This window comes from Rhineura floridana, chromosome 2, assembly GCF_030035675.1.
Source record: "Rhineura floridana isolate rRhiFlo1 chromosome 2, rRhiFlo1.hap2, whole genome shotgun sequence".
In the NCBI taxonomy this organism is placed as follows: domain Eukaryota; kingdom Metazoa; phylum Chordata; class Lepidosauria; order Squamata; family Rhineuridae; genus Rhineura; species Rhineura floridana.
In genome coordinates this window covers 217,756,426-217,781,940 of record NC_084481.1, presented here as the reverse complement: position 1 = coordinate 217,781,940, position 25,515 = coordinate 217,756,426, and the positions used below count along the sequence as shown (strand labels likewise).

General features: G+C 39.9%; 1 protein-coding gene across 5 annotated transcripts in view; it reads left to right on the top strand.

Moving 5' to 3' along the window:
* CDC42BPB (CDC42 binding protein kinase beta) overlaps positions 1-25,515 on the top strand; it is a 161,515-nt gene that overhangs the window by 124,222 nt on the left and 11,778 nt on the right. For 2 of the 5 annotated variants that reach the window (XM_061612226.1, XM_061612225.1), the window contains exons 22-31: positions 1,887-1,937; positions 6,488-6,580; positions 7,012-7,086; positions 8,828-8,933; positions 11,010-11,146; positions 15,264-15,403; positions 16,130-16,211; positions 17,267-17,483; positions 18,433-18,495; positions 24,209-24,808. In XM_061612226.1, coding sequence (XP_061468210.1) covers positions 1,887-1,937; positions 6,488-6,580; positions 7,012-7,086; positions 8,828-8,933; positions 11,010-11,146; positions 15,264-15,403; positions 16,130-16,211; positions 17,267-17,483; positions 18,433-18,495; positions 24,209-24,808 — 1,564 coding nt within the window. The remainder of the gene's footprint in view (positions 1-1,886; positions 1,938-6,487; positions 6,581-7,011; positions 7,087-8,827; positions 8,934-11,009; positions 11,147-15,263; positions 15,404-16,129; positions 16,212-17,266; positions 17,484-18,432; positions 18,496-24,208; positions 24,809-25,515) is intronic. The other 3 variants (XM_061612228.1, XM_061612227.1, XR_009760777.1) reach the window with 2 other exon arrangements.

The window sequence follows — 25,515 nt, the reverse complement described above, 5'->3', positions numbered from 1 at the left end:
GAGCGCACCTGTGACCATTATTCTGACCTCCCATATCTGTCTTCTGTGTACCGGTGGACCCACATTATCTTTTATCTAGTATAGCAGGGGTGGCTAACCTGTAGCCCACTGAATGTTGCTTCTCCCAACTCCCCAGCCAGCACAGCCAATGGTCAGAAATAAGAGTTCTAGTCCAACAACATCTGGAAGGCCACATGCTTCCCACTTCTGCTATACGGTATCCATTTATTTCTCACTCCTTTGGAAAAGGAATACAAGACAGTGTTACTACAAGACAGAGGGGTTAGGGAGCAAAGAAAATCACAGGCACACCCTCAAGGCTATGCTACTCATCTAGATTATACAGCACACCCAAGCAGACTGCAAAATCTGAAAGTAATGGCTTGCCTGACAGGAAAAAAGAGGTCCTCTGTTCAGCTTCTAGATGGTGTGACTGAATATCAGTAGCTAGACAATGAAAAAGAAGTATAATCTGATCTTGGTAACTGCTTCCACTTAAACCAGTGAGTTCTGAATTTGTTCCTCAAACACACACATGAGCACGGTTTGCATTCAGCATCCCCATCAATATTTAACATCTAGTGTGTTTGTTTTAGGGTCACTTAGACTGTGAACTGTAAGGCAAAATTTGGAATGGAAATTCATCTGTTGGTTGAAGTGGGAATGGAATGGCCATCTCAAACAAAACAAATAAAGGAACAATGCTAAGAATTACCCTGCTTTGTCAGACCAAGGGATCGTCTAATTATCAGTTGAAAGCCAAATGCTTCGAGAAGGTCGCAAGATATAATAATAGATAAAATAGTTACAGTGATTGCATGTGAAATTATGTGCTCCAATTTGAGGCTTCAGCAGAACGGTTAGAAAATAAACTGATACGGGGGGGAGGTTTAGCTGGGTTGTGACATAGAACCTCTCTGATCTTTATGGAATTTCAGTTGCAACTGACTAGGCGCTTGTGAAGAAGTCATACTTCCTCTGAGGAAAGCAAAGTAACAGAATTAGTCATGTCACTTAAGCCCTCTTGGTTTCCATTGACTTGGGAGCTTGTTCTATAAAACTTGCAGAGTGTTAAAAAAAAAAGATTCTATGTGAAAATAACATACAAAGATGTCATTTCTCATTGTATGTCTGTGCAGCATTTGCATACTGCATTTCTTTGTCGCTTCCTGGCGTTTCTAATTTCCTTTTTTAAACTGTTTGCTGGTTGCCAGGGAAAAGATAAATTGGTCACAAGTATTTGTGTGTATAAAAAGCACTTGGTGCTGCTTGTTTCTCATAGAAAATGTGTGCTGGTTTATTGCTGTTGCTGCAGCCTCTTTGAAAACAAACTAGATGGAAAGCAAAAAAGTTGCTGCAAAGTCTTAGGTGTTACCACCAACTTGGAAGTAAAATGATAATTGCTACATTAGATTTAAAAGCCCTTTATAGTGAGAGAAGTTGAATTTTTCATGAAGATCAGATATCACTGTTCCTTACATACATCTGCAGGAAATGTTTATTGTTGCACGTTGCACTTATTCTCAAGTTCCTTGCCTCATTTGACCTCTCCATAGCCTCTGCGACAGATCTGTATTCCAAGATTACAGATGGCAAAAGGAGGTTGAGTGGTAGTAACTTTCCCAAGGCCACTCAGTCAGTCCGAGCTGCTATTTTCACTGGTGTCTTTTGCTGGCTGTATTTGATAGCAAGTACTACTCTGGTGTATTATAAGGAATACTTAATTTTGGTAATGTAGGATTTGGGAGTATCAGAAGAATGTTGCTTTTGTTGTCTGCAGACTTTGCCAACTACTAACTTATTTAGTTAGTTTGCTAATAACCCCTCATGGTACGTTGCTGGGTAAAAGTGATCAATTGTATCCTTTCATATCTTATTACAACAAGGACAATGTTTCTTCCTCGTCTTCATCTTCTCTGCTAGCCTTTTGGGAAGAAGTAAGTTTATACTGATGGCTTTATCTCCCTAATCTGTGACCTGTATGTGTAATATTGCCATCCTAAACTAGTGGCCTTTTTTAGCTTCCTTTATACATGCTTTTTAATTATACTGAAGATTAACCAACTAAATAGTAGCTTAATTTACTTTCTAAGAGTCCTCTTTTAAACTGCTTACAAGAAGTTGCTGTGAAGAAGGAAATTTAATTTGAAGGTTAACATACATTTTATATGTCTCCAAAACAGAATTTACCGTTTTTGGGCAGCTCTGCATTTCAGGAAACCAAACTAATTGCATGGTTTAACTGACCTGTGTTAGCAAGCTTTAATTTCAGTCATGTAGCACTGTCTGAAGTCTTAAATCCATTTGTGTAACAATCCCTGTGGATAACGATTACAGTTTAAGGATGTGGGAGAAATTCTTTTGGTTCACATTTTTATGTGAACCTGTCAAATTCATACTTCCAGATCCATATGCAAATCAAAATCATAGCTCTCCTCCTAAATTCACAGTTCTCCAAACTTTGTGATGCACTTCTGCATAGAAAGAATGCATACAAAAATGCATATAGTAGTGAAAAGTGTACTTCCAAATGTATATATTAGTGAAAATACATTTAATTAAGGGGAAATTGCTTGCAAAGATACTAGGCAAAATTGTAGGTGAATATTTGCATATTGAGAGAAAGATGTACAAATTTTCCTGCTAAGTTTTTTTTTTTAAATCGCAAATGTATGCCAGAATGGGATGAACGAATCTTAAGAACAGATTGAGAGAAACTAAAACTGACAGTTTTGTCCATCCCTATTATAGTCTACAGTTGAATGCTGCACCATGCTGTTGGTGATTGTAGCAGGGAGTCCATTTGGGTGCACACTAAATTTGTAAGAGCCTCTTCTGAAGCCTTTCTTGCAGGACCCTCTTGCCTGCAATAGTCCTGTAGTTTCCCTCTCCAATCTACTTCTTTAATGTGGAAGTGTAACTAACCACTTTGTGCTGTTTTTAGCAGTAGCAAATACAACTTTATATTTGCAATTGCAATGATTAGATGATTTACAATTATCTAATCTCTTGTAAGAGTAACTATCAGGGCCTGCAGCATAATTTGCCAACTATAGATGCAGTCCTAGCTTTCCTGGAAAAACCTCCATTAAACACTGTGCAGCTTACTTCCAAGTAAACACACAGTGCATTCCACATAAAGATTTAGGCTGCAGTTCTAAACATAATACTTCTGAGTAAACTTATTTCTAAATAAATATGCACAGGATTGCTCTGTTAACTAAATAATTTGTCAGCTGCAGATTTAATAAGGGAAATTTTTAATGAGTAGGTTCTTTGTGTACGAGGCTGTTTTGATAATAACAAAATGAAAAGAAAAAAAGTTCCTTCTATTAATGAGGGATTTATCTTGGGTTTCAATCATGAAAAGAACGGCGGGGTATAAATGTAATAAATAAGTAAATAATAAATGACAGCATGTGCAAATTTATTTTAAATGCAATAGGATACAAGGTAGATTATTAATTAACTAAACTATTTATTTATTTTATTTATTTATTAAATTTATATTCCACCCTTCCTCCCAGAAGGAGCCCGGGGTGGTAAACAAAACACTAAGAGCACTCTAAAACGTCCTAACATTTACTTTCATATATTTTAAAGTCTTAAAAACAGACTTTAAAATATATTAAAACAAAACATCTTTAAAACCATATTAAAACAAAACATCTTTAAACATCTTTTTTTAAAAAAAGCTTTAAAAACATTAAAAAAACAATTCCAACAGAGGCGCAGACTGGGATAAGGTCTCTACTTAAAAGGCTTGTTGAAAGAGAAAGGTTTTCATTAGGTGCCGCAAAGATAACAGAGATGGTGCCTGTCTAATATTTAAGGGGAGGGAATTCCGAAGGGTAGGTGCCACAACACTAAAGATCTGCTTCCTTTATGTGAAACGGACCTCCTCATAAGATGGTATCTGCAGGAGGTGCTCATTTGCAGAGCATAGTGATCAATTGGGTATTTAAGGGGTAAGATGATCTTTCAGGTATCCTGGTCCCAAGCTATATTGGGCTTTGTACACCAAAACCAGAACCTTGAATTGGTCCAGCAGCTAATTGGCAGCCAGTGCAATTCTTTCAGCAGCGGTATGACATGTTGGTGATACCCTGTCCCAATGAGCCATCGTGCTGCTGCATATTGCACCAGCTGCATCTTCCAGACCAACCAATACACATTCTCAGATCTGTAGCTTAGATTTGTAACTAGATTTTTTGAAAAAAGATTATAATGTTATAGTTCTGTCAAAGGAGTTTCATGAGTTTAGAAATTGCCTTTAGTAGTGGTTCCCAGCTTATTGTGTTCTAAATTAGGTAAGAACCCTTTGCCCATAATGCAGAGTATCAGGATAAGGAAGATTCAGTTGACATTGTATCAAATCATGATTGCAAAAGCTTAACTGTAGTTTGGCACGATGTTTGAATTGATGAACCATGATTCCCAATCGGCCAAAAAACCAAAATTGGAGACCTTGGTTTGAAATTGATTTGCAACCCATGGTTTTTGCTAACTGTGGTTTGGAATTGATGCCTCAATGGTTAAACTACAATTGTAGCCACCAGTTTGCCTCCAAAGACTGCTACACCATGAAAATGGGTGTGAACTGACAAAGCTGGATATTGAGAGGATGAAAAATGAAGGCAGGCAGCTATAAACCATGGTTTTTACCTGATTTACCTACTGGAACTCAAATGGTTTAGCATGATTTTATTTATTTATTTATTTATTTATTTATTAAATTTCTATACAGCCCCATAGCCGAAGCTCTCTGGGCGGTTCACAACAGTAAAACTTCAATATACAATAAGCACAAAGAAAACTATTTAAACATACTAAACTACGAAAATACTGGTATACTAAAATGCTGAATTAAAATGTTAAAAAGTTAAAACATAGATGTTAAAATGTTAAAATGCCTGGGAGAAGAGGAAGGTTTTAACCTGGCGCCGAAAAGATAGTAATGTTGGCGCCAGGCGTACCTCAACAGGGAGATCGTTCCACAGTTCGGGGGCCACCACTGAGAAGGCCCTTTTTCTTGTTGCCATCCTCCGAGCTTCCCTCTGAGTAGGCACCCGGAGGAGGGCCTTCGATGTTGAACAAAGTGTCCGGGTAGGTTCATATCAGGAGAGGCGTTCCAACAGGTATTGTGGTCCCAAGCCGTGTAGGGCTTTATAGGTTAAAACCAGCACCTGATGTCCTAATTGAGGCAATGAAAATTGTTGGAAGGAAGTGCTTCCTCACCCCTGTTGGGAAAACTTCAATGTTAATTTTGATCAGTCAATAAATAAACCAACAAACATAAAATGAATAGTATGAATTTAAAAGCAACATTTTTTCTGTTCAATTACAATGTGTATTGAAGGCCCTATATGCTTTGTAAAGCAGTTTACACATTGACAGAATACACTTAAAGGACCAAAAAATTACTGTTTTCATTGAAACTTTGTATAAGATGAACAGCACAGGTACTCTATTGTAACATATCTATTTTCTTTCTTTCTTATTAAAGGCCAGGTCTGTGTATGTAATATTTCAGAGTTCCAAAGTATGTAATTTTGTTTTGTTAACAATATTCACATTTTCTAAAGACCCATAATCCAAGATGCCAAAAAGACATTCCTAAATACCCCTTAGCTCTGTGCCTACTAATACCTATTATTTTGCCGTTTGTAATTTGAATAAAATTTGCGTATTATTTCATATATCTACTGAAGAGTGTTTTGTGCGTTAAATGAATTACCTAACACAGTTCTAATTCTTAAACCAGCATGCCATTTAGATAAGCAAAACAATCATTTTCCAACATTTTATTTCCTTTACTTAAGGGAAACAAGTCAGTGTCTGCATATATCCCTTCCCCCCCAAGTCTTCAATTTTTATTTATTTTATATTTAGAAATAGTCATATTTTAAAACTTTGCCTTAAAATATAGACATTATTACTATTATCTCCATATCCCAAGACCTGTGTTGTGAACTTTTACATTAAAGACCTCAGAGGCTCCTTAAAGAGTATTTAATACTAAGGGATAAAATAAATACTCTCAAGTCCCATTTTGTGATGTGATGCGTTATATATGAGAGGGCAGGGGAAAGCACACACACACACATCCCTACATTATGGAGGCAGATCTAGCTTCATTTTGTCTATTTCTGCAGTCAATTAGAAGTAACCTTCAAAGAATCTTTGAAGGCCAAGTATAAAGGCTTTAACTTAATCTCAGAAAGAACTGATACTTCACAATGTGAGGGTTTTCAACAGCAGCTAGCTCCATCTATATAATTTAGCTATGGCTTTGGGGGGGTGCTTTATACTGTAGATGTTAACTAGCTCGACATTACTGAGCTCAGAAGAGTGCTCTCTGCAGAGCATTTTCTGAGCAGGAAGTCCTCTTGTGCCCCAGGTGAACTTGATCTTGTTCTGCTACTTAAGATCTGTTGCTGGAAGCTAACTTGTTTTACTGTCTCTTTCCCCTGCCCCTGCTCTGCAGACAAATTCAGTTAGTGAGCAGGAGGTGCAAGGTCCTAAAGCAGAGGTGTCGCCATCAACGTCTGTTGTGACTGCAGAGCAACAGCAGCAAGAAGTAAGTCGTTGATGTTTTATTATCCAGATTAGACCACTTTGGGGAGCCCTAAGTTCAAAAATGTATGTTACAATCCTCTGTCTTCAAGAAAAGGTTTCCTTTCCTCGCAGCATGTTTCTTTGTTGATCTGTGTCACTGTTTAAATGTACATGGTTTGTGAATCCCCTTTAGTTTGCTCGCCTTTCTCTGGGTCCCTGTGTATTGCTGAGCTCCATTTTCTCATTTACCTGGCACTGCTTGCTAGAGTGCAGGCTTTCCTATGAGTCTTTCTGATCTCCAAACCCGCTTCTAGTAAATCGGGAACAACACTGCATTTTGTAATATCAGCCCTTAATTCACCTTTTAAAAGATATTCAGCAAATGTTGCCAGATCAAATGTATATGGGAACCTGGAAGTCTTAATTGCTCAACTGTAGTTTTTTGCAATTCAGGAACCAATTCGACTTCAGAGGATGCCTGCTGCTCCCTCCCCCACCATTCAGTCCATTTCTCTAGCTGTACCAAAGGTAGGGGGGACTTGTTGACTTGTTTTGCTTAGAACTTTTTTGGGGGGGTTAAAAGGATTGTAGCCCAAACATAAGCCATCTGTTTGTTTGGTTTTGTCTCAGTTTGTCATTTTGATTTCTTAGGATTGTTTTAAATTGGGCCTGCACAACTTGTTCACAAAGCTGAACGCAACCCATTTGCCAAGTGTAGCAGCCGGCAGGTCTGCTGTCTGCCTGGGACTAAAAACAAGGGGGTTATTAAGCGTTCAGCAGGCCAGTATAGTGTAGATAGTCTGCGTTTGACTTGGTGGATTGCAAGTTGTGCAGGCTTGTCTCATTAAACACTCCTACATGTGATGTCCTTATTCATTGCTTTCGTTTTGTTGGGGTAGTGCTTTAGATTACAGTTCTTGCCTGTTTGGGCAAACTATACCTAAAATTAGTCTTGATGGGCAGCCTTATTCTATGCTAATATAATATATTTTCTGTCTTTTATTTTAGGTGTTGTATTTTAAAATAGTTATGTACCTTGCTCTGGGACTATTTTGTAACAATGAAGAGTGGGTAACAAATCTTTTAAAGAAACAATATACATACACAAACATACACGCACTCTTTTTCAGCTCTGAAAAGGGCCTGTAAAATAAGTAAAACGTAATACAGCCAATTTCAACACAGTGGTTCAATTCGTATGTAACACTATGTAAAACCATGGCTACATCTGGCTGTGTGGGTACTCTCAGTAAAAATTGCAGCAGCTTCACTCCTTCCCCAGGCCTTCTGTCACCACACAACCTGGAGCTTCCTATAGGACTTCTCTTAGGCATCATGTTGGCCACTGTGAGAACAGGATGCTGGGCTAGATCGGCCCTTGTCCTGATTCAGCAGGGCTATTATTATGTTTTTACTTAAGCACGGTATTGCTTAGTGTTGCATCCAAACCTCAAGCCCAGGTTCAGATGTAACCCTAAGCCAAGCCATGGCTTGGCTCTGGGTACCTCAGGGGCAGCAGGACTGGGGGAGGTTCGAAGCAGCCACGATTTTGACTGTGAGTCTCCACATGCGCTTGCATTCATGTTTAGCCATGGTTTGGCATAGCATTATGTGTTACACAGGCCAATATAAAAACAAGGAGAAAAATAAAATTATTAGAGGATGACCTTTCCCCACCCCCAAACAAATCATGAAACCAAAAGCTCAGCTAAATAATCGTCTTAATAGCTCACTGAAAGCTGGAAAGAGAGGGAGCCAAACAAACCTTTTTAACCACTGGATTTATTTCAGTCCTGTCAAAAATGAACTTTACTCTAAGTAGTTACAGTAGGGAAAATATTTACTGCTTGACTTTTTATACTTTTCTTCTCCACCTGAAAATTTCCTTGCACACAGTTCTTTTGTACTGTGTAGGTGCCTTTTTGTACTGCTAGCACAGCCAGCGAGCTACTTCCTAGAAGTGTTTTAGCATCAAGGGAGAATTTAGATTTCTACATTTCTGTATATTTTAAATGTTTTATACGACACATTGAGTATTATTTTGAGAAGATATCTAAGTAATCTTAATAATGATGGCTATATTGGGTACACGTACCTCTAAGAATAGCTCCTGACCAAGTCCCATTGCAAGTAAATAAGGATTGCACCAGGGCACCTACTGCACTTCAAATCAAGATCCATTGAAGTGGCAACTTAGGCACTTTTATTGTTAGTTGTGTCCATTTTTAAAATTTTTAAAAACGTTATTTACCCTGCATTTATATTTCAGCCTAAAGCTCATCAACTCAGTATCAAATCCTTTTCAAGCCCTACTCAGTGCAGCCATTGCACATCCCTCATGGTGGGATTGATTAGACAAGGCTACTCGTGTGATGGTAAGTTGATTTAAGTCTTCTAAACAGTCAGAGATCTAATACACAAGCATCTTCCTATGTCTGTAGGTTTCAAGTAATACTTTTAAATAGGGATATACAAATTAGCATGCCACATTCTCCATGGTGAGCATCTCTTTCCCCGTCTAGCAAGCATGAAGTCAAATCCAGCTTGGAGCTGAGGAAGAGTGCATGGGTCAGCCTTGCAGTCACGCTTTAGGGGCCTTCATGGCTGAGGGTGGTAGTGGGGGCCTGTCCCTGCAGTTGTGCTGGGCTCCAGATCTGAGCATGTCAGTGACGAGACCCTACCTTTCCCTCACTTTGGTGAAGAGCAAAGTTGGTAGCAAGCGCACATTTTGGCTGACTAGGCAAAATTAGTGGGACTCACGTTTTTAAAGTTTTCAAAAAGCATTTCATAAGCAAATAAACTGGGTTTTTTTAAAAAAACTGAGCCTTATTCGATCTAACTTAAAATGATACAAAAGCATTTTGTCATCTGTAGCATGTTGCCCTCCTATATGGGTTCAATTTCCCCTCTTGTTAGAAAAAGACATCTTTAACAAGCTGTTAAAGAAGTTAACAATTTAAGTAGTTGGTCAAAATGGTCCATAGTGACAGCTGTTTAGAACACTTAAGTACCTGGAATTGCAGACAGGTAGGTGGCATTTCTCTGCTCATTTAAAAATAGCTTCATTTTAAAAACAATGAAGAGTCTAAAGTAGGGGTGGGGAGTCTGTGACCCTCAGATATTGTTGGACTCCCAAGTCCCATCATTCAACAGGCATTGTGGCAGTTGTAATCCAGCAAAACATGGTGGGCTGCACAAATATATTGTGGCATAAACCATATAATAAAGTGGGCTCCTGCTGACACAAGTTTATGCCAAGATATATTTGTTAGTACCACAAGACTCTTTGTTATACTTGCTGATACAGACTGATAAAACTTCCACTCCACCCCCACCCCATGATTGGCAGTATAATTTTATGAGCAATGAAATTAAGAAAAACAAATAAATAAAAAGAAGAGCCCAGCTGGATCAGAGCAAAGGCATACGTAGTCCAGCATTCCATTCCCTCATTGGCCAGCGTGATGCCCATGGAAAGCCCGCAAGCTCCCCAGCAACTGGTAATCAGAAGTATTCTGCCTGCAGTACTGAAGGTAATATATAGCCATCCAAGTTGGCGTCCATCACTACAACTTGTGGGAGCGAATTCCATAGTTGAGCATGAAGTACGCGAAGAAGTATTTCCTTTTATCTGTCCTGAATCTCCCACCCTTCAGCTTCACTGGATTCTGGATCTGAGATTTTAGCATCAGTGGGGGGGGGGGAAGAGAAACCTTTCTGTCTGCTTTGTCTACACCATGCATAATTTTATACCTGTCTATCATGTACTCCCATTTTTTTCTAAACTAAAAAGCCCCAAATGTTGTAACTTTTCCTTGTGGGGAGTTGCACCAGCCTCATGGATATTTTGATTGCTCTTTTTTGACCTTCTCCAACTCCACAATATCCTTTTTGAGGTGTGGTGACCAGAACTGTACACAGTATTCCAAGTACAGTTTCACCACTGGGGTACATATATGTGTGTGTGTGTGTGTATATACACACACGCACACAAAAAAGTCATGGTCTATGTAACTTCCTTTTCTAATGATCCTCAACATGGAATTCACTTTTTCACAGTTGGTACATGCTGGGTTGATTATTTCATCAAGCTATCCACCACAACCTCCCCCCCCCCGGTCATTCACCACCACCTCATACCCCATCAGTGTATATGTGAAGTTAGGGGTTTTTGCCCCAGTGTGCATCACTGTTCACTAGGAGATCCTCACAGGCCCTCTTACCACCCTGAACAATTTGATGCCGTCTGCCAACTTGGCCATCTCCCTGCTGACTCCTATTTTCAGATCATTCATTAATAAGTTAAAAAATTGCTCACTGTTCACCAATATTCACATTAACTGTAGACAACAGAGAAGCTGAGTGCACTTGTAAGATCAGTTTCTCACCAGTCTTAAGGCTTCATTATGTAACAGCAAAAAGCTTTGACAAGTTCACCTTTTCTTTCTTAGTGTGTTCATTTGCATGCCATGTTTCCTGCAAGGACAGCGCACCACAGGTCTGCCCTATACCTCCAGAGCAAGCCAAGAGACCCCTTGGAGTAGATGTTCAAAGAGGCATAGGAACAGCCTACAAAGGCTATGTCAAGGTAGGAATATGGTGCTTCTGGCGGGGGTGGGGTGGAATTATGACCCCCCTGAGTAGTGCTTTTGGTCAGGATTTGATTGATACCCCCAAATCCAGTATTTTTATTGGTAGAGATTATTAAATACATAAATAATTTGGTTTTCTGCTATATCAAATAATATTCAATCATAGAAGTGTACACTAAAAAGTATATTAAGTGCAATGATTCTTCACTGTCATTGTTCTATGCACTTTGTGTCATAAATACAGAATGATTTTTTCTTAACTGCTTAAAAAAATCCCCTCTTTTCATGTTTCATACTCCCAACTCAGCAAGATACAGAGATTAGAAAAAGGACTTGGTTTAGTTAAACAGGAAGCCAGGGTACCAGAACACTGTGAGCCAAATTTATTTGTGCAGACAGGTAGGCTTCTGGTTCCTGTTTTATCTCCTAAAATATTCTATAATTGTGGTGCATTCCATGGACCCAGATCCCTACCCTGCATTGGAGTTAAAGGGAAAGTTGCAAAAATGTAAATAGTTTTGCCACAACAGCAGCAGGCTAGCATAAAAATAGTTGTTGCTGCACACACTGACTGAGCCATCATGGCTTAACAGGCATGGAGACTGTATAGAAAGCCGCAAGGGCAGATGTGCAGAAAGCTTGAGCATAATATGTCCCTTAGCATGATCACAGAAACAGGAAAGGGTAGATGCAGCAGCATTTTAGAAAGAATTGGTGAGAAACAGAGCAGGTAGGCTAAAATGAAAATGTGATGAGGTGGGGTTTGCAGCATCTGTTGCAAGGTTGTTGCTTTTGAATTTACCTTTTTTTTTTTGTATATGTGTTAAGCCATGGAATAAGCAAGACAGAGAGACATGAAAAAGGATTTTGTTTTACTTTTGGTATCATGTAAAATGGGGTTCCAGAATTCCAAGTTAAATAGCCTAGCTGAAAATACAATTTTTTTGCAGAAGCTAAATGGACAAAAGCGAGGAAACAAAATGCTTTCCTTCTGTCATTTTCGTGTACTACTTTCTTACAGCTGCAGTAGCTGGAAGGCATTTGATTATCTCAATATATTACAAAAATATTTTTCCCACTGCACGGGGCTTGGTTTCTATCACACCACCATCCGGTACTCTTTTTTTGTTGTTATATGCCTTAAAGTCAATTATGACTAATGGCATCCCTATGAATCAGTGACCTCCAAGAGCATCTGTTGTGAACCACCCTGTTAAGATTTTGTAAGTTCAGCTCTGTGGCTTCCTTTATGGAATCAATCCATCTCTAGTTTGGCCTTCCTCTTTTTCTACTCCCTTCTGTTTTTCCCAGCATTATTGTCTTTTCTAGTCAATCATGCCTTCTCATGATGTGTCCAAAGTATGATAACCTCAGTTTCATCATTTTAGCTTCTAGTGACAGTTCTGGTTTAATTTTTCTAACACCCAATTATTTGTCTTTTTCGCAGTCTGTGGTACCACATTTCAAAGGAGTTGATTTTTCTCTTACCCACTTTTTTCACTGTCCAACTTTCACATCCATACATAGAGATTGGGAATACCATGGTCTGAGTGATCCTGACTGTAGTGTTCAGTGATGCATCTTTGCATTTGAGGACATTTTCTAGTTCTCCCGTAGCTGCCTTCCCCAGTCCTAGTCTTCTTCTAATTTCTTGACTATTGTCTCCATTTTGGTTAATGACTGTGCCAAGGTATTGATAATCCTTGACAAGTTCAATGTCGTCGTTTTCAACTTCAAAGTTACATAAATCTTCTGTTGTCATTACTTTAGTCTTCTTCACATTCAGCTGTAGTCCTGCTTTTGTGCTTTCCTCTTTAACTTTCATTTCACATCATTACTGGTTTCTGCTTGTAGTATGGTATCATCTGCATATCTTAAATTATTGGTATTTCTCCCTCCAGTTTTCACACCTCCTTCATCTTGGTCCAGTCCCGCTTTCTGTATGTTATGTTTTGCGTTTAGATAGGGTGACAAAATACACCCCTGTCTCACACCCTTTCCGATTGGGAACCAATCGTTTTCTCCATATTCTGTCCTTACAATAGCCTCTTGTCCAGAGTATAGGTTGTGCATCAGGACAAACAGATGCTGTGGCACCCCCATTTCTTTTCAAGCATTGCATAGTTTTTCATGATCTACACAGTCAAAGGCTTTGCTGTAATCTATAAAGCACAGGGTAATTTTCTTCTGAAATTCCTTGGTCCATTCCATTATCCAAAGTATGTTTGTGATATGATCCCTGGTGCCTCTTCCCTTTCTAAATCCGGCTTGGAGATCTGCCACTTCTTGCTTCATATATGGTAACAGCTTTTGTTTGTTTGTTTGTTTATTACATTTATCTACCACCCCATAGCCGAAGCTCTCTGGGCGGTTTACAGCAATTAAAAACATTAAAAACAAATATACAAATTTTAAAAGACAAAAAAACAATTTAATAATTGTTGTAGATTTTTGAGCATTACTTTACTTGCGTGGGATATTAAGGCAATAGTTTGATAATTACTGCATTCCCTGGGATCCCCTTTCTTTGGAATTGGGATGTATATTGAACTCTTCCAGTCTGTAGGCCATTGTTTTCTTTTCCATATTTGTTGACATTTTCTGTCAAAATTTGGACAGATTCAGTCTCAGTAGCTTGCAGCAACTCTGTTGGTATTCCATCTGTTCCTGGTGTTTGATTTCTTCCAAGTATTTTAAGAGCAGCTTCCACCTCACATTCTAAAATTTCTGGTTCTTCATCATACGGTTCCTCCATGAATGAATTTGCCATCTTTGTATCTCTTTTATAGAGTTCTTCAGTGTATTGCTTCCATCTTTTATTTTATCTCAGTCAGTCAGTGTATTCCCCTGTTGGTTATTCAGTATCCCTACTCTTGGTTTAAATTTCCCTTTCATTTCTCTAATCTTTTGGAATAGGGCTCTTGTTCTACCCTTTTTGTTGTCGTCTTCTATTTCTATACAATAGCTATTGTAATAGTTCTCTATGTCCCTACATGCTAGTCGCTGTATTGTTGCATTTAGGGTTCTAACCGTGTTTCTCTCTCCTTTTGCTTTTGCTTTCCTTATATCTTGAACCCTTTTAAGAGTTTCTTCAGTCATCCATGGAGGTCTTTCTCTTTTTAACTAGAGGTATTGTCTTTTTGCATTCTTCCCTGATAATGTGTCTGACTTCATTCCATAGTGCTTCTAGTTCTCTGACAAGTAAGTTTAAAGCCTCAAATCTGTTCCATTTTTGATCTTTATATTCTTCTGGGATGTTATTTAAATTGTATTTTGGCGTTATGATTGTGTTGTTCTTCTTCTTTAGCTTTACTCTGATTTTCGATATTACCAGTTCATGATCTGTACCGCAATCTGCTCCTTGTCTTGTTTTTGCAGAAAGTATGGTACTTCTCCATCTTCTGCTATCAATCATACAATCAAAAGCCCTAAGGCTTTGTTTACAATTCATAGTAATCCCTTTAGTGCTAATCCTTATACTAGTGAGCATGGTGGGTAGTTTGATAGGGAGTTCTGAAAACTGGCAATTGAATTGTTGTAGACTGCAAATTGGAAGATAATTTGTGGAAAGATGAAAGAGATTCTGTTTGTAGCCATGCTTAAATGGTAGAGATCAATGCTCTTTCCATCTTACACTCCCTTGGATTTTCGAGTTGCAAGGCTGAAGTGAGCAAATCCTGAAGTTAATTTTTTTTTAAAGGGGAAATGATCGTTTTTGTTTAGAATCTATCTTCAGTAGGATTTTCTTCTTTAAAGGAGTTCCTCTGTTTTTTTCAGAGACACTAGAACTTCCATGCTTGACTACACATTTGACTACACTGAGTGAATGAGTGTCACATGTAGTTTGGTTTCTTATAAATCCATGATCCTTAGCACTCCAGAGCTCAACTTGAAGGTCATGGGTCCTTCAGGAAGTACATCATGTTCATAACATGATGCTTGATACATTTTCACATGCATCTAAGATCAAGAAGTTCACTGTATGTCATAGAAATTGTAGCGCTAAAAATCAGAATCCAAAGTAGGATGGAAAATGTGTTGAATTATTGTTTATTGGGTGCTTCTCCTGCTTTATCTGCAAATATGAAACTAGTGTCTGTGTGTTATTTACAGGTTCCAAAGCCAACAGGAGTTAAGAAAGGATGGCAGCGGGCCTATGCAGTTGTCTGTGACTGTAAGCTGTTCCTCTATGATGTACCTGAAGGGAAATCCACCCAGCCAGGAGTTGTGGCAAGTCAGGTCCTAGATCTGAGGTTTGTATTGGCATGGCTATTTCAGTGATAAACCACAATTTTTCCTTTGCATTATACATTTATGCTGGCTTTCTTCTTGATGCATTTAAGGCAAACAAAAATGGCACACAACCCCTTGTGTGAGGCTGATAACTTGTGCTGTAGCTATACTTTTAAATAGATGTAAAGACCATTTGTCCAAGGTTCTAGTTTTGGTGTACAGAGCCCTATACAGCTCGGGACCAGGATACCTGAAAGACCGTCTTACCCCTTATATACCCAGCCGATCACTGCGCTCTGCAGGTGAGGGCCTCCTGCAGATACCATCTTATCAGGAGGTTCGTTCTGCACAATATAGGAAACGGACCTTTAGTGTGGTGGCACCTACCCTGTGGAATTCTCTCCCTTTGAATATTAGGCAGGCACCATCTCTGCTATCTTTTTAGCGCCTTTCGAAGACTTTCCTCTTTCAACAAGCCTTTTAAGTTGAGACCTATCCCAGCCTGCATCGGTGTCAGAATAGTTTAATGTGTTTTTTAATGTTTTTAACCCTTTTTTAAAGTTTTTTTAAAAAAATGTTTTTAATGCTGTTTTGTTAATATATTTTAAGATCTGTTTTTATGAAGTTTTAAAGTGTTTTAGTGCTTCGTTTGCTGCCCTGGGCTCCTGCTGGGAGGAAGGGCGGGATACAAATAAAATAAATAAATAAATAAGTCCAGTGACTTGAATTATTTGGTTCCTTACCAGAGATGAAGATTTTTGTGTGAGCTCTGTCCTAGCATCGGATGTTATACACGCAACCCGCAAAGATATTCCTTGTATATTCAGGGTACGACTATTTCATCTGTTTGTGCATATACGGTTTGAATTTTACTGTGCTGTAACTTATTATTCTCATGCCTTACTTCAATGAATGACTGGCGAATGATTGTATTGCCTATCTCTAGTCTAAATCACAGTTTAAAAGCATCACTTTAACATGCACGTAGAGGGAAGCTTTTTAAAGATGAATAAATTTTCTGCACCTGCTCTGTGAAGGACAGCTTGAATGTTTACAATTTGATTTTTATGCATAATTTGTGCTTTCAGATACTCAAATTGAAGTGTTCTCATCTGGCAAAAAAAGGGGGGTGATGGGACAGAGGTGAAGGGGTAAGGCAGTTCAGTCTCCTTTTCACCACTCACAGCTGTTCCCCAGTCAGATGAGCAGCTTGATGCCATCATATGATAGCAGTGGGGCTGGCTCACCCCAAACCGATTTGCCTGCCTCCGTTTTTGCCCCAGCTAGCCTGGCTGTAGATATGCCCTTGCTAGTCCATTAAGACCTGCTGCACCCTTGCCAGGGTTTGGATTGCAGTGCCAAGAAATGACATTGGCAATGTGCATAGCTTTTGAAGTGGTGTCAGAGAATGTGAATTCATCTTTCATTCAATATCAGAACATTTCTAACATCCCACAAACTTAAATTTCTGTCTTAAAAGCTATAGAGATATGCATGTTCCTCAAACCCTGTTGGAGATTATCAAAATGTGGATACTCACCCAGATGCACATCCCACTGAAAGTAATGCATTGTGAGCAGACAACATCCACCTGCAAGAATGTTTAAGTGTGAGAATTTAGTTAAAATAGATGCTATAATAATTGCCAAGTCATTTACTAAGAAAAGTGTTAGGATAACTGAGGGTTTCATGAAACTGTGTTTTACATATAAGGCTTTAAGGGGAACAGGAAAAGTTTGCACATATTGAAGTTGTCACTTTTACCAAGCTATTGCAAATGATATATTTGCCAAATGCTTTAGCCAATGTGTTTCTCCTATAATAGCACGCAAGAGAGCAAATTTCACTTGACTGTTCTCATTTTGCTTCCTCTTGCTGTCAAGGTGACAGCTTCTCTCTTAGGCTTGCCATCAAAGACCTGCTCTTTGCTGATCCTAACAGAAACTGAGAATGAAAAGAGAAAGTGGGTTGGAATCCTAGAGGGGCTGCAATCTATTCTGCACAAAAATAAACTCAAAAACCAAGTTGTACATATTCCACAAGAAGCCTATGACAGCACACTGCCTCTCATTAAAACCAGTTTAGCTGCTGCTATTATAGGTATGTTAACTATAATGAGACCTTTGAACCTGTGCTATTACAGCTGCAAATGGAGCGCATATGTTGCCTTCACTGCCATCCTCATGTGTTTTCCTCATCTGCATCTGTGCCCAGAGAAGCTTAGCAGTGTGAAATTCACTAATTGATTTTTTTAAAAGCTGATTATGATTAACTCTAGTTGCAGCAGGCATCTGCATTGCTTGAATCAATGTTCTTATGCCCATTGCTTTATGGCTTAAGGAAAAATAGCTCGCTCATATGCTAATAATGCTTTAGAATATAATTGTGAATATTTTCCTGACAGGCCTTCTCATTTGGGAGGATTATTTGTTTTCATATTTATTGCCTGCCTCATGGACAATGGCCCTCAGGGCAGCTACCAAATTTATCACAATAGCACCACATTAAAAACAATGTTAAAACAATAAATAAAATGCAATATTTAGAGCAGTTTAAAACCACAATGTTTTTAGCAATTAAATTACCAGGTTAATTAAAATAGCAATCCTCTTCATCCTCAGAATGCCTGATGGGAATAGAAACCACTTCCCCATTTCAGGAAGTGAGTATTAGCCTGGTGGGAAGTTCTAAAGGGTGGGCACTACTGCTAAAAAAAAAAACCCACTGCCCTTTATTCCCACCCATCCAATTTCTAAAGAAACAAAACTTAGACCAGAGCAACCAGAACATCCTCCAGGGATCTCTTATGTCCATGGAGTCTGACACAGAAGTAGGTGTTCAATTGGATAACCTGGGCCCAGGCCCATTGATGCTTATAAAAGTTAGAATCATTTTAGTTGGTGCCCAGAAATAAATTGTGAGCCAGTACAGTTGCATGGTCCCTCCTGCTCAACTCTCTGAGTCAAATGGGTGCCTTCCTTTAGAACAATAAAAGCTCACAGTTTGCAACCATGCTTAATAGCTCTTTTTCTATCCCCACTACCATTAGATCGAGATAGAATAGCAATTGGTTCTGAAGAAGGCCTCTATGTCATAGAGGTGACCCGTGATGGTAAGTGAAATTCTTGCTACAATCAGCACTTGTATACTGAACCTCATCACTTTAAAAGTCCTATTTTTAAAGTTGGCAACATAGCAATCCATCCCATACAGAAAACTTGTTTGTCGGACAAAAGCTGGACACTCTCAGTTGCCTTTCCGTTCAGTTGAGTGTCTGAAATTAAACAGCCATCTCATTGGGCATTGTAAATGACAAAGCTCTCGCCATTGAAGGCAAGTAAGGAGCACTATACTTGTCCATGTGACATTGAATACCCAAGCATTCAAGGCCAACCAGATTTTTATCTTGTCTTTTATCTGCCAATATGGGGAAGAATGACAGTCTCTGAAATTTCTAGAGTGCGTAACTTCAGTAATCAAGACACTAGCACATAATAGGTTATGTTAGCTGTGACTCTTTCTTGAAGACTCAGGGCCTTGTTGCTATTGTGGTTCCTCTGATAAACCATCAACTTGACAGCTGTAATGTGCACTATGTGGAGCTGCTCTTGAAGACACTCCAAGATTCAGATGGTCCAAAATATAGCGGTTCTTCCAGCTGCAGATATCATATAGCACCTATTCACTAATTTGCTTCTAGACCAGATTCACTGTGCCAGACCTTTATTTCACTTCAGACAGTCATGACTTCCCTCAAAGAATCCTGGGAAGTGTTGATGGTGAAGGGTGCTGAGAGGAGACTTCTATTTCCCTGACAGCTCCAGTGGCCAGAGTGGTTGAACAGTCAGACACTCTGATTGAAGCTCTGTGAAGGGAACAGGGCCTCTCCTAGCAACTCTCAGCACCCTTCACTAACTACACTTCCCAGGATCCTTTGGGAGAAGCCATGACTATCTAAAGTGAAATAAAGGCCTGGTGTGGATGTGGCCAGGGACAGCTTTGGTTTAAATGTGGGTGGGAGGCTACATATGCCTGCTGTAGAATCAAAAGGTGGGGGAAATGCTGAAAAACAATATTGTTCACAGTGTTTTCCTTTTGGAAAGGAAAGGGGCTTCCCCTTCCTGCCCTCCTGCCCTCCCGCTTCCTCCCCTCCCTCCTCCTCCCCCAGGTCAGTTTCACCCATCCTAAGCATGATTGCACAGGAGTAAATCCCATGAACTCAAAAAGCATGCAAATGATCAAACCTGCCCTCCCCTCCTCCTCCTCCCTATTCCCTCCCTCCCCTCCTCCTTCCTTTGCCCCACCCTCGCCCTCCCCCATCCCCTTCCAATCTCCTCCACCCTCTCATCCCCCCCTCCTCCACCCCAATGGTCAGTTTTACCTATTTTAAGCATGATTGCACGGGAGTAAATCCCACTGAACTCAGTAAGCATGCAAATGATCAAACCTGCCCTCCCCTCCTCCTCCCTCCCATCACCTCCCTTTTGCCCCTTCCCACCCCTTCCAACCTCCTCCCACTTCCCTCTCCTCTCCCTCCCTTCCTCCTTTCCTCTCCCTTCCTCCTTTCCTCTCCCTTCCTCCTCCCCTCCCCCCCCCGGTCAGTTTTATCTATCCTAACCATGATTGCATGGGAGTAAATCCCATTGAACTCAATAAGCATGCAAATGATCAGACCTCCCTTCCTCCTCTCTTTTTCCTCCCTTCATCCTCCTCTTCTGCCCACTCTGGCCTGCACTCCCCCCCCCAATGGTTGTTTCACCTATCCTAAGCATGATTGCAGGGGAGTAAATCCCACTGAACTTAGTAAGCATGCAAATGATCAATCCATTCTCAGCAAACTTGCACAGGATCCCATTTCTTACCTCCCGGATTAAAAAGCAGTTTATATGCACAGTCTCTGTACGTCTGTCTGTCTGTCTGTCTGTCTCTCTCTCTCTCTCTCTGTGTGTGTGTGACATTTGCATCACTCCCTACTAAATTATTAAATTATTAATTACTAAATTATCTCTTTGGTGTTCAAGTGAGATCTGTTTAGGACAGTTTACCATAGAGACCTTAGAAGTTCTTTTTAGTGCATTTCCAAACCCCACAAACTCAGAGGTGCTGCTATGACACTAGCACTCTTTGTCCCTGACAATTGACACCCTATAAGAGTTACCATCCAGAAGGGACAGAAAAGGTATCTATTACTTCGACTTGCTCTGCACTTCAATGTTCCTTTTGGCACTAAAACATAATTCTGCAGGAATCTACCATGTGTAATATGGTTTAAGTTAAGTATATAGTTGTGATTGAGTCTTGTGCTACCACTGGTATTGTTTGCCATGCAGGGTTTTATTGTGTGTGAAACAGAAAGTTTTAAAAGTCTGCAGACCTGCATTTTTACTGCTTAGTACAGGAAATAGAGTACACACGCATCACTGGTGAATGGGAATGAAGTGATGGTGATAATAGGCTTTAACCATGCCCAACACCACCTACCAGCTACATATTGTGGCCTGACAGGTATTTCTTTTTCACGGAGACACACCACATATGCACACACTGTTTTGTAACCCCAGGCAGGCAGCAAAACCAGATTTATTGAGCCATTTATGAGACCATGGATGTCAGCTATGTGTTGGTTTTTGTAAGTCACAAGTTGTCCAGGCCTCCTCTGCTGAGTACACTCAGTGTTGATTGCTAGCACCATGGAGTAAACGTTGAGTTCTGAAAGCATGTTAATGTGAGCAGGGAAATTTGTTGGCCCTTTGCTCCATGTACACTCTTGATAGACTTGAGTAATTGGAATCAGGTACAATTTTCTCCTGGTTACAGGAATTAATCTTTGCTCTTGCTTGGCTGTCTAGAAGGCAGTGATGATTTCAGAAAAATATTTCTCTTCTGATGCTCTCATTTATTTCATTGGAAATGAAAAATCTTTATGGGTTGTCAACAAGCTTTCAGAAAACTCAAATGAATAACTGCTCTATAGACTAAAAATAGACATCAGAACCTATTTTTCTCTGGTTAGAGGCTATTTTTTGGCACATCCTGTGGTAACATTCTGCATGTCAACATATGTCTTTATTTTAACAGTCTTGTTAAGAATTGTAGAATTATTTGCAAGAGAATGACTATGTAAGCATCTTACATGCCCCTGAAGGAAATAATTGCATGATCCCATATACACCATGTTTTCTAGCAAGCTAATTAGTAGCAAAGTATAAACAGTATCACCTTTTTCTCTTTACCAATGAAAAGTAGAATACTTTTCTGAGCCTAGCCTGGAAGAACTTTCCTAGCGTCTCTACATGTGATTAAATTGAACAATAATGGTGTCATGCTGCTGCTGGAATAGAATTGTATAGGCTTATGTCTGTTATCAAGGAAATGAGATGCACAAAGAAGAGCAGAAGAAAATTTGTGGGAGTATTTATACTGTTACACATAGAAATTAGATAAACCAGAGAGAGTTATCTTTTAGTCCAGTCACTGAAGAAGTGGTTATAATTTTGTTAATTGTTAACAAAGGAGGTTAATGTCTGAGGCAGCCAAACATTCCAGAATCTTTATGAGAAAAGCCATCTTGCTGGAATCTGAAGCTGCAACATGTTGCTTTGTACTGACAGGAGATTCTGTTGTTGTTTTTAATCAGATCCATGAAGTTGTTTACCTGTGTCCTGAATTCTTATTTATTTATTTTATTTATTTATTGCACTTTTAGACCGCCCTTTAGCGACAAGCTCTCAGGGCGGTGTACAACAAGATAAAAACAGATTAAAATACAGGTGTGGGTACAATACAATATGAAAACATATTTAAAAACAAAATTAAGACAAAAAATTAAAATTAAAATAGATTAAATTTAGAATTTAAAATTTAACATTTAAAATGCCTGGGCAAAGAGGTAGGTCTTTACCTGGCGCCGAAAAGATAATAAGGAAGGCGCCAGGTGTATCTCGTCAGGGAGGGCGTTCCATAATTCGGGGGCCACCACTGAGAAGGCCCTAGCTCTAGTTATTGCTCTCCGGGCCTCCCTATGCGTTGGAACCCGGAGAAGGGCCTTCGACGTCGAGCGCAGCGACCAGGTAGGTACATAGCGGGAGAGGCGTTCCGTCAGGTATTGCGGTCCGATGCCGTTAAGGCCTTTATAGGTAAGAACCAACACTTTGAATCTGGCCCGGAAACATATTGGTAGCCAGTGCAGCTGGGCCAGGACAGGTGTTATATGGTCAGATTTTTTAGACCAAGTAAGAACTCTGGCCACAGCATTCTGCACCAGCTGAAGTTGCCGAACCGTCTTCAAAGGTAGCCCTACGTAGAGTGCATTACAGTAGTCCAATCTAGAGGTTACCAGAGCATGGATAACTGTGGCGAGGTTCTCCCTGTCCAGATAGGGTCGTAGTTGGGCTACCAGCCGAAGCTGGTAGAACGCATTCCGTGCCACCGAGGCTACTTGCGCCTCCAGTGACAGGAGCGGATCTAATAAGACCCCCAAACTACAGACCTGCTCCTTTAGGGGGAGTGTAACCCCATCTAGGGCAGGTCGGACATCAACCATCTTAGGGCACAGTCCACCTGCACTGTGAGTGTAGCACCCACAAGTGGAAGACTTCCTCAGGGCTCAGTAGAACTCTGTGTTCCTTACCACCTGCCCAGCTACAGTCCTTCCGCTATGCCCAATACAGCAAGCATGAGCAACGTGAATTGGGAAGACGGAGAACTGGATGTAGAAATGGAGCACCTACCATTCCGCCATCACCGGTCATGCTGTCTGCATAGGCACAGGGATTGGGGGGGGTATACACAATCCTTTGTGTGCATGTATAGCACTTACAATATATCGTTGATGCCCATAGTCTGTAAAATGGGACGACTTGCCCACATATGAACAATTTGGCTACATGCTTTCCTTGTTTGCATTGATCTGATACACAACACCCAGTGTGTTAAGACTGGTTGAAATGAGTTCAGAATTACACGAATAGTTTAGACCTAAGGTGCTGTATTCACACATTCTCATTGCATCTGGCCAGCTTTAATATTTTGTATATTGTCATGGCAGACTATTTCATTTTAATTAAAGCACAGTGTAATCCTAAATTCTTAGTAGAATCCACCTTTCAATATTCAATGTTTCTGCACTGAATGTATTGTGTTCTGCCATCAGACCTGCTATCACGAGGTGGCATAATTTTCACCTGTCTTACCATTTTCCAGTATCTTTCCTCCCTGTTCCATTTAATGAAAACTCTTTATAAAGATAGAGAATAATAGCCCTGGTCTGTGTGGATCTTTGAAATATAATGTAAAATGTACTTGCTTTTCCTCAAGTATGAGGAAATAGGAAGGTTTTGCCTTAAACATTTGTTCACTCTGCAGCATGAATGGGCAGGTGGTCCATCAGTAGGCCACTGACCAATTTATGGTGGATAACCTAGTACTGTGATTCCTACAAAAACTGCTGGACTAATCCAGTAAGGCAAATATCAGTTTAGTAATACCTAATTTCAGTTCTGTTGCTGTATTTGTGTATAGCCCTAAGAGATGGTTCAGAGTGATACCCTAGTAATATTCCTGAATCAAAACTATGCCTGTTACTACTGCCAGCCCTTTCCAACCTGTAGCCCTCCAGATGCTGTGATCTATAACTTCCATCATCCCTGACCATTGGCCATGCTGCCTGGGACTGATGGGGGTAGTAGTCAGGTGCCAGATTGGGGAAGGCTGCTGTGACTATGGAAATATGCATAAATTCTAAGTAATCATATTGCTAACACTTAATATGACCCAGCCTGTCTGCACTCCTATTACTTACTAAAATTGACCTGTTGTTCTCACAGTGATTGTCCGAGCTGCTGACTGCAAGAAGGTCTACCAGATAGAGCTGGCTCCCAAAGAGAAAATCATTATCCTTATTTGTGGTCGGAATCATCATGTTCACTTGTATCCATGGTCCTCTCTGGATGGATCTGAAGGCAGTTTTGATGTAAAGCTTCCTGAAACTAAAGGCTGCCAGTTCATTGCAACTGGGACACTGAAGAAGAGCTCTTCAACAAGTTTGTTTGTGGCAGTCAAACGGCAGGTTCTGTGCTATGAGATTCATAGGACTAAACCTTACCATAAAAAGTTCAGTGAAATCCAGGCTCCTGGCAATATACAGTGGATGGAAGTGTTTAAAGACAACAGGCTTTGTGTTGGCTATCCATCTGGTTACTCTCTGTTGAACATCCAGGGGGATGGACAATCTATAAACCTGGTAAATTCCAATGATCCATCGCTTGCATTCCTCTCGCAACAGCCTTTTGATGCCCTTTGTGCTGTGGAGCTCAGCAATGAGGAATATCTGCTTTGCTTCAGCCATTTGGGAGTGTACGTTGATGCACAAGGTCGAAGGTCGCGCATGCAAGAATTAATGTGGCCTGCAACTCCTGCTGCCTGTAGTATGTATATATGTTTTCTGTTGCTGCTTCACTTGTCTGAAAAATAATCGGCAAATAACTTTGTGTTTTAACAATCATGATTTAAATCTCATTATACCAACATAATTTAATATTTTTGATGAGGCAAATATAGATATATTCACCTTTAATCGGTCTTTCAATGGCTTCTAGTTATGACCACTAAATGGAGCCTATATGCCTCTAACATACCAGTTGCTGGGCTTTGCGGGAGGGCAACAGTGGGGGAAACTTATGGCCTTCAAGCCCTGCTTGTGGGCATCCTAGAAGCATCTTGACGTGCCATTGTGGTGGGCTAGGTGATCCTTCGGTTTGACCCAGCAGGAATGCTCTTTGGTTCTCATGCACTGCTTGGTTTTAATCATATCAATTCCCCAGGCTGCAGGTTTGCTTTATCTCATTATGTTAGTTTCATACTGAGAATCTTGCAAGTGAGCCGTGAGCTTTTAGAGGAAGGTGAGTACAAGCGACAGGATACAATAGATTGACTTTTAAAATACAGGAAGCTCTATCTGCTTTTCTTCCCTTTCTTCATGTAGATCATGTCCTTTCAACAGACTAGTAAAACTTTATGATTTGGCTATTATAAACCACCCCAGATTGTCTAAGTCACCTTAAACATTTTTATTTATTATTATATTTATAATTATATTTATATCCTACACTTCCTCCCCAAAGGTGCCCAAGGT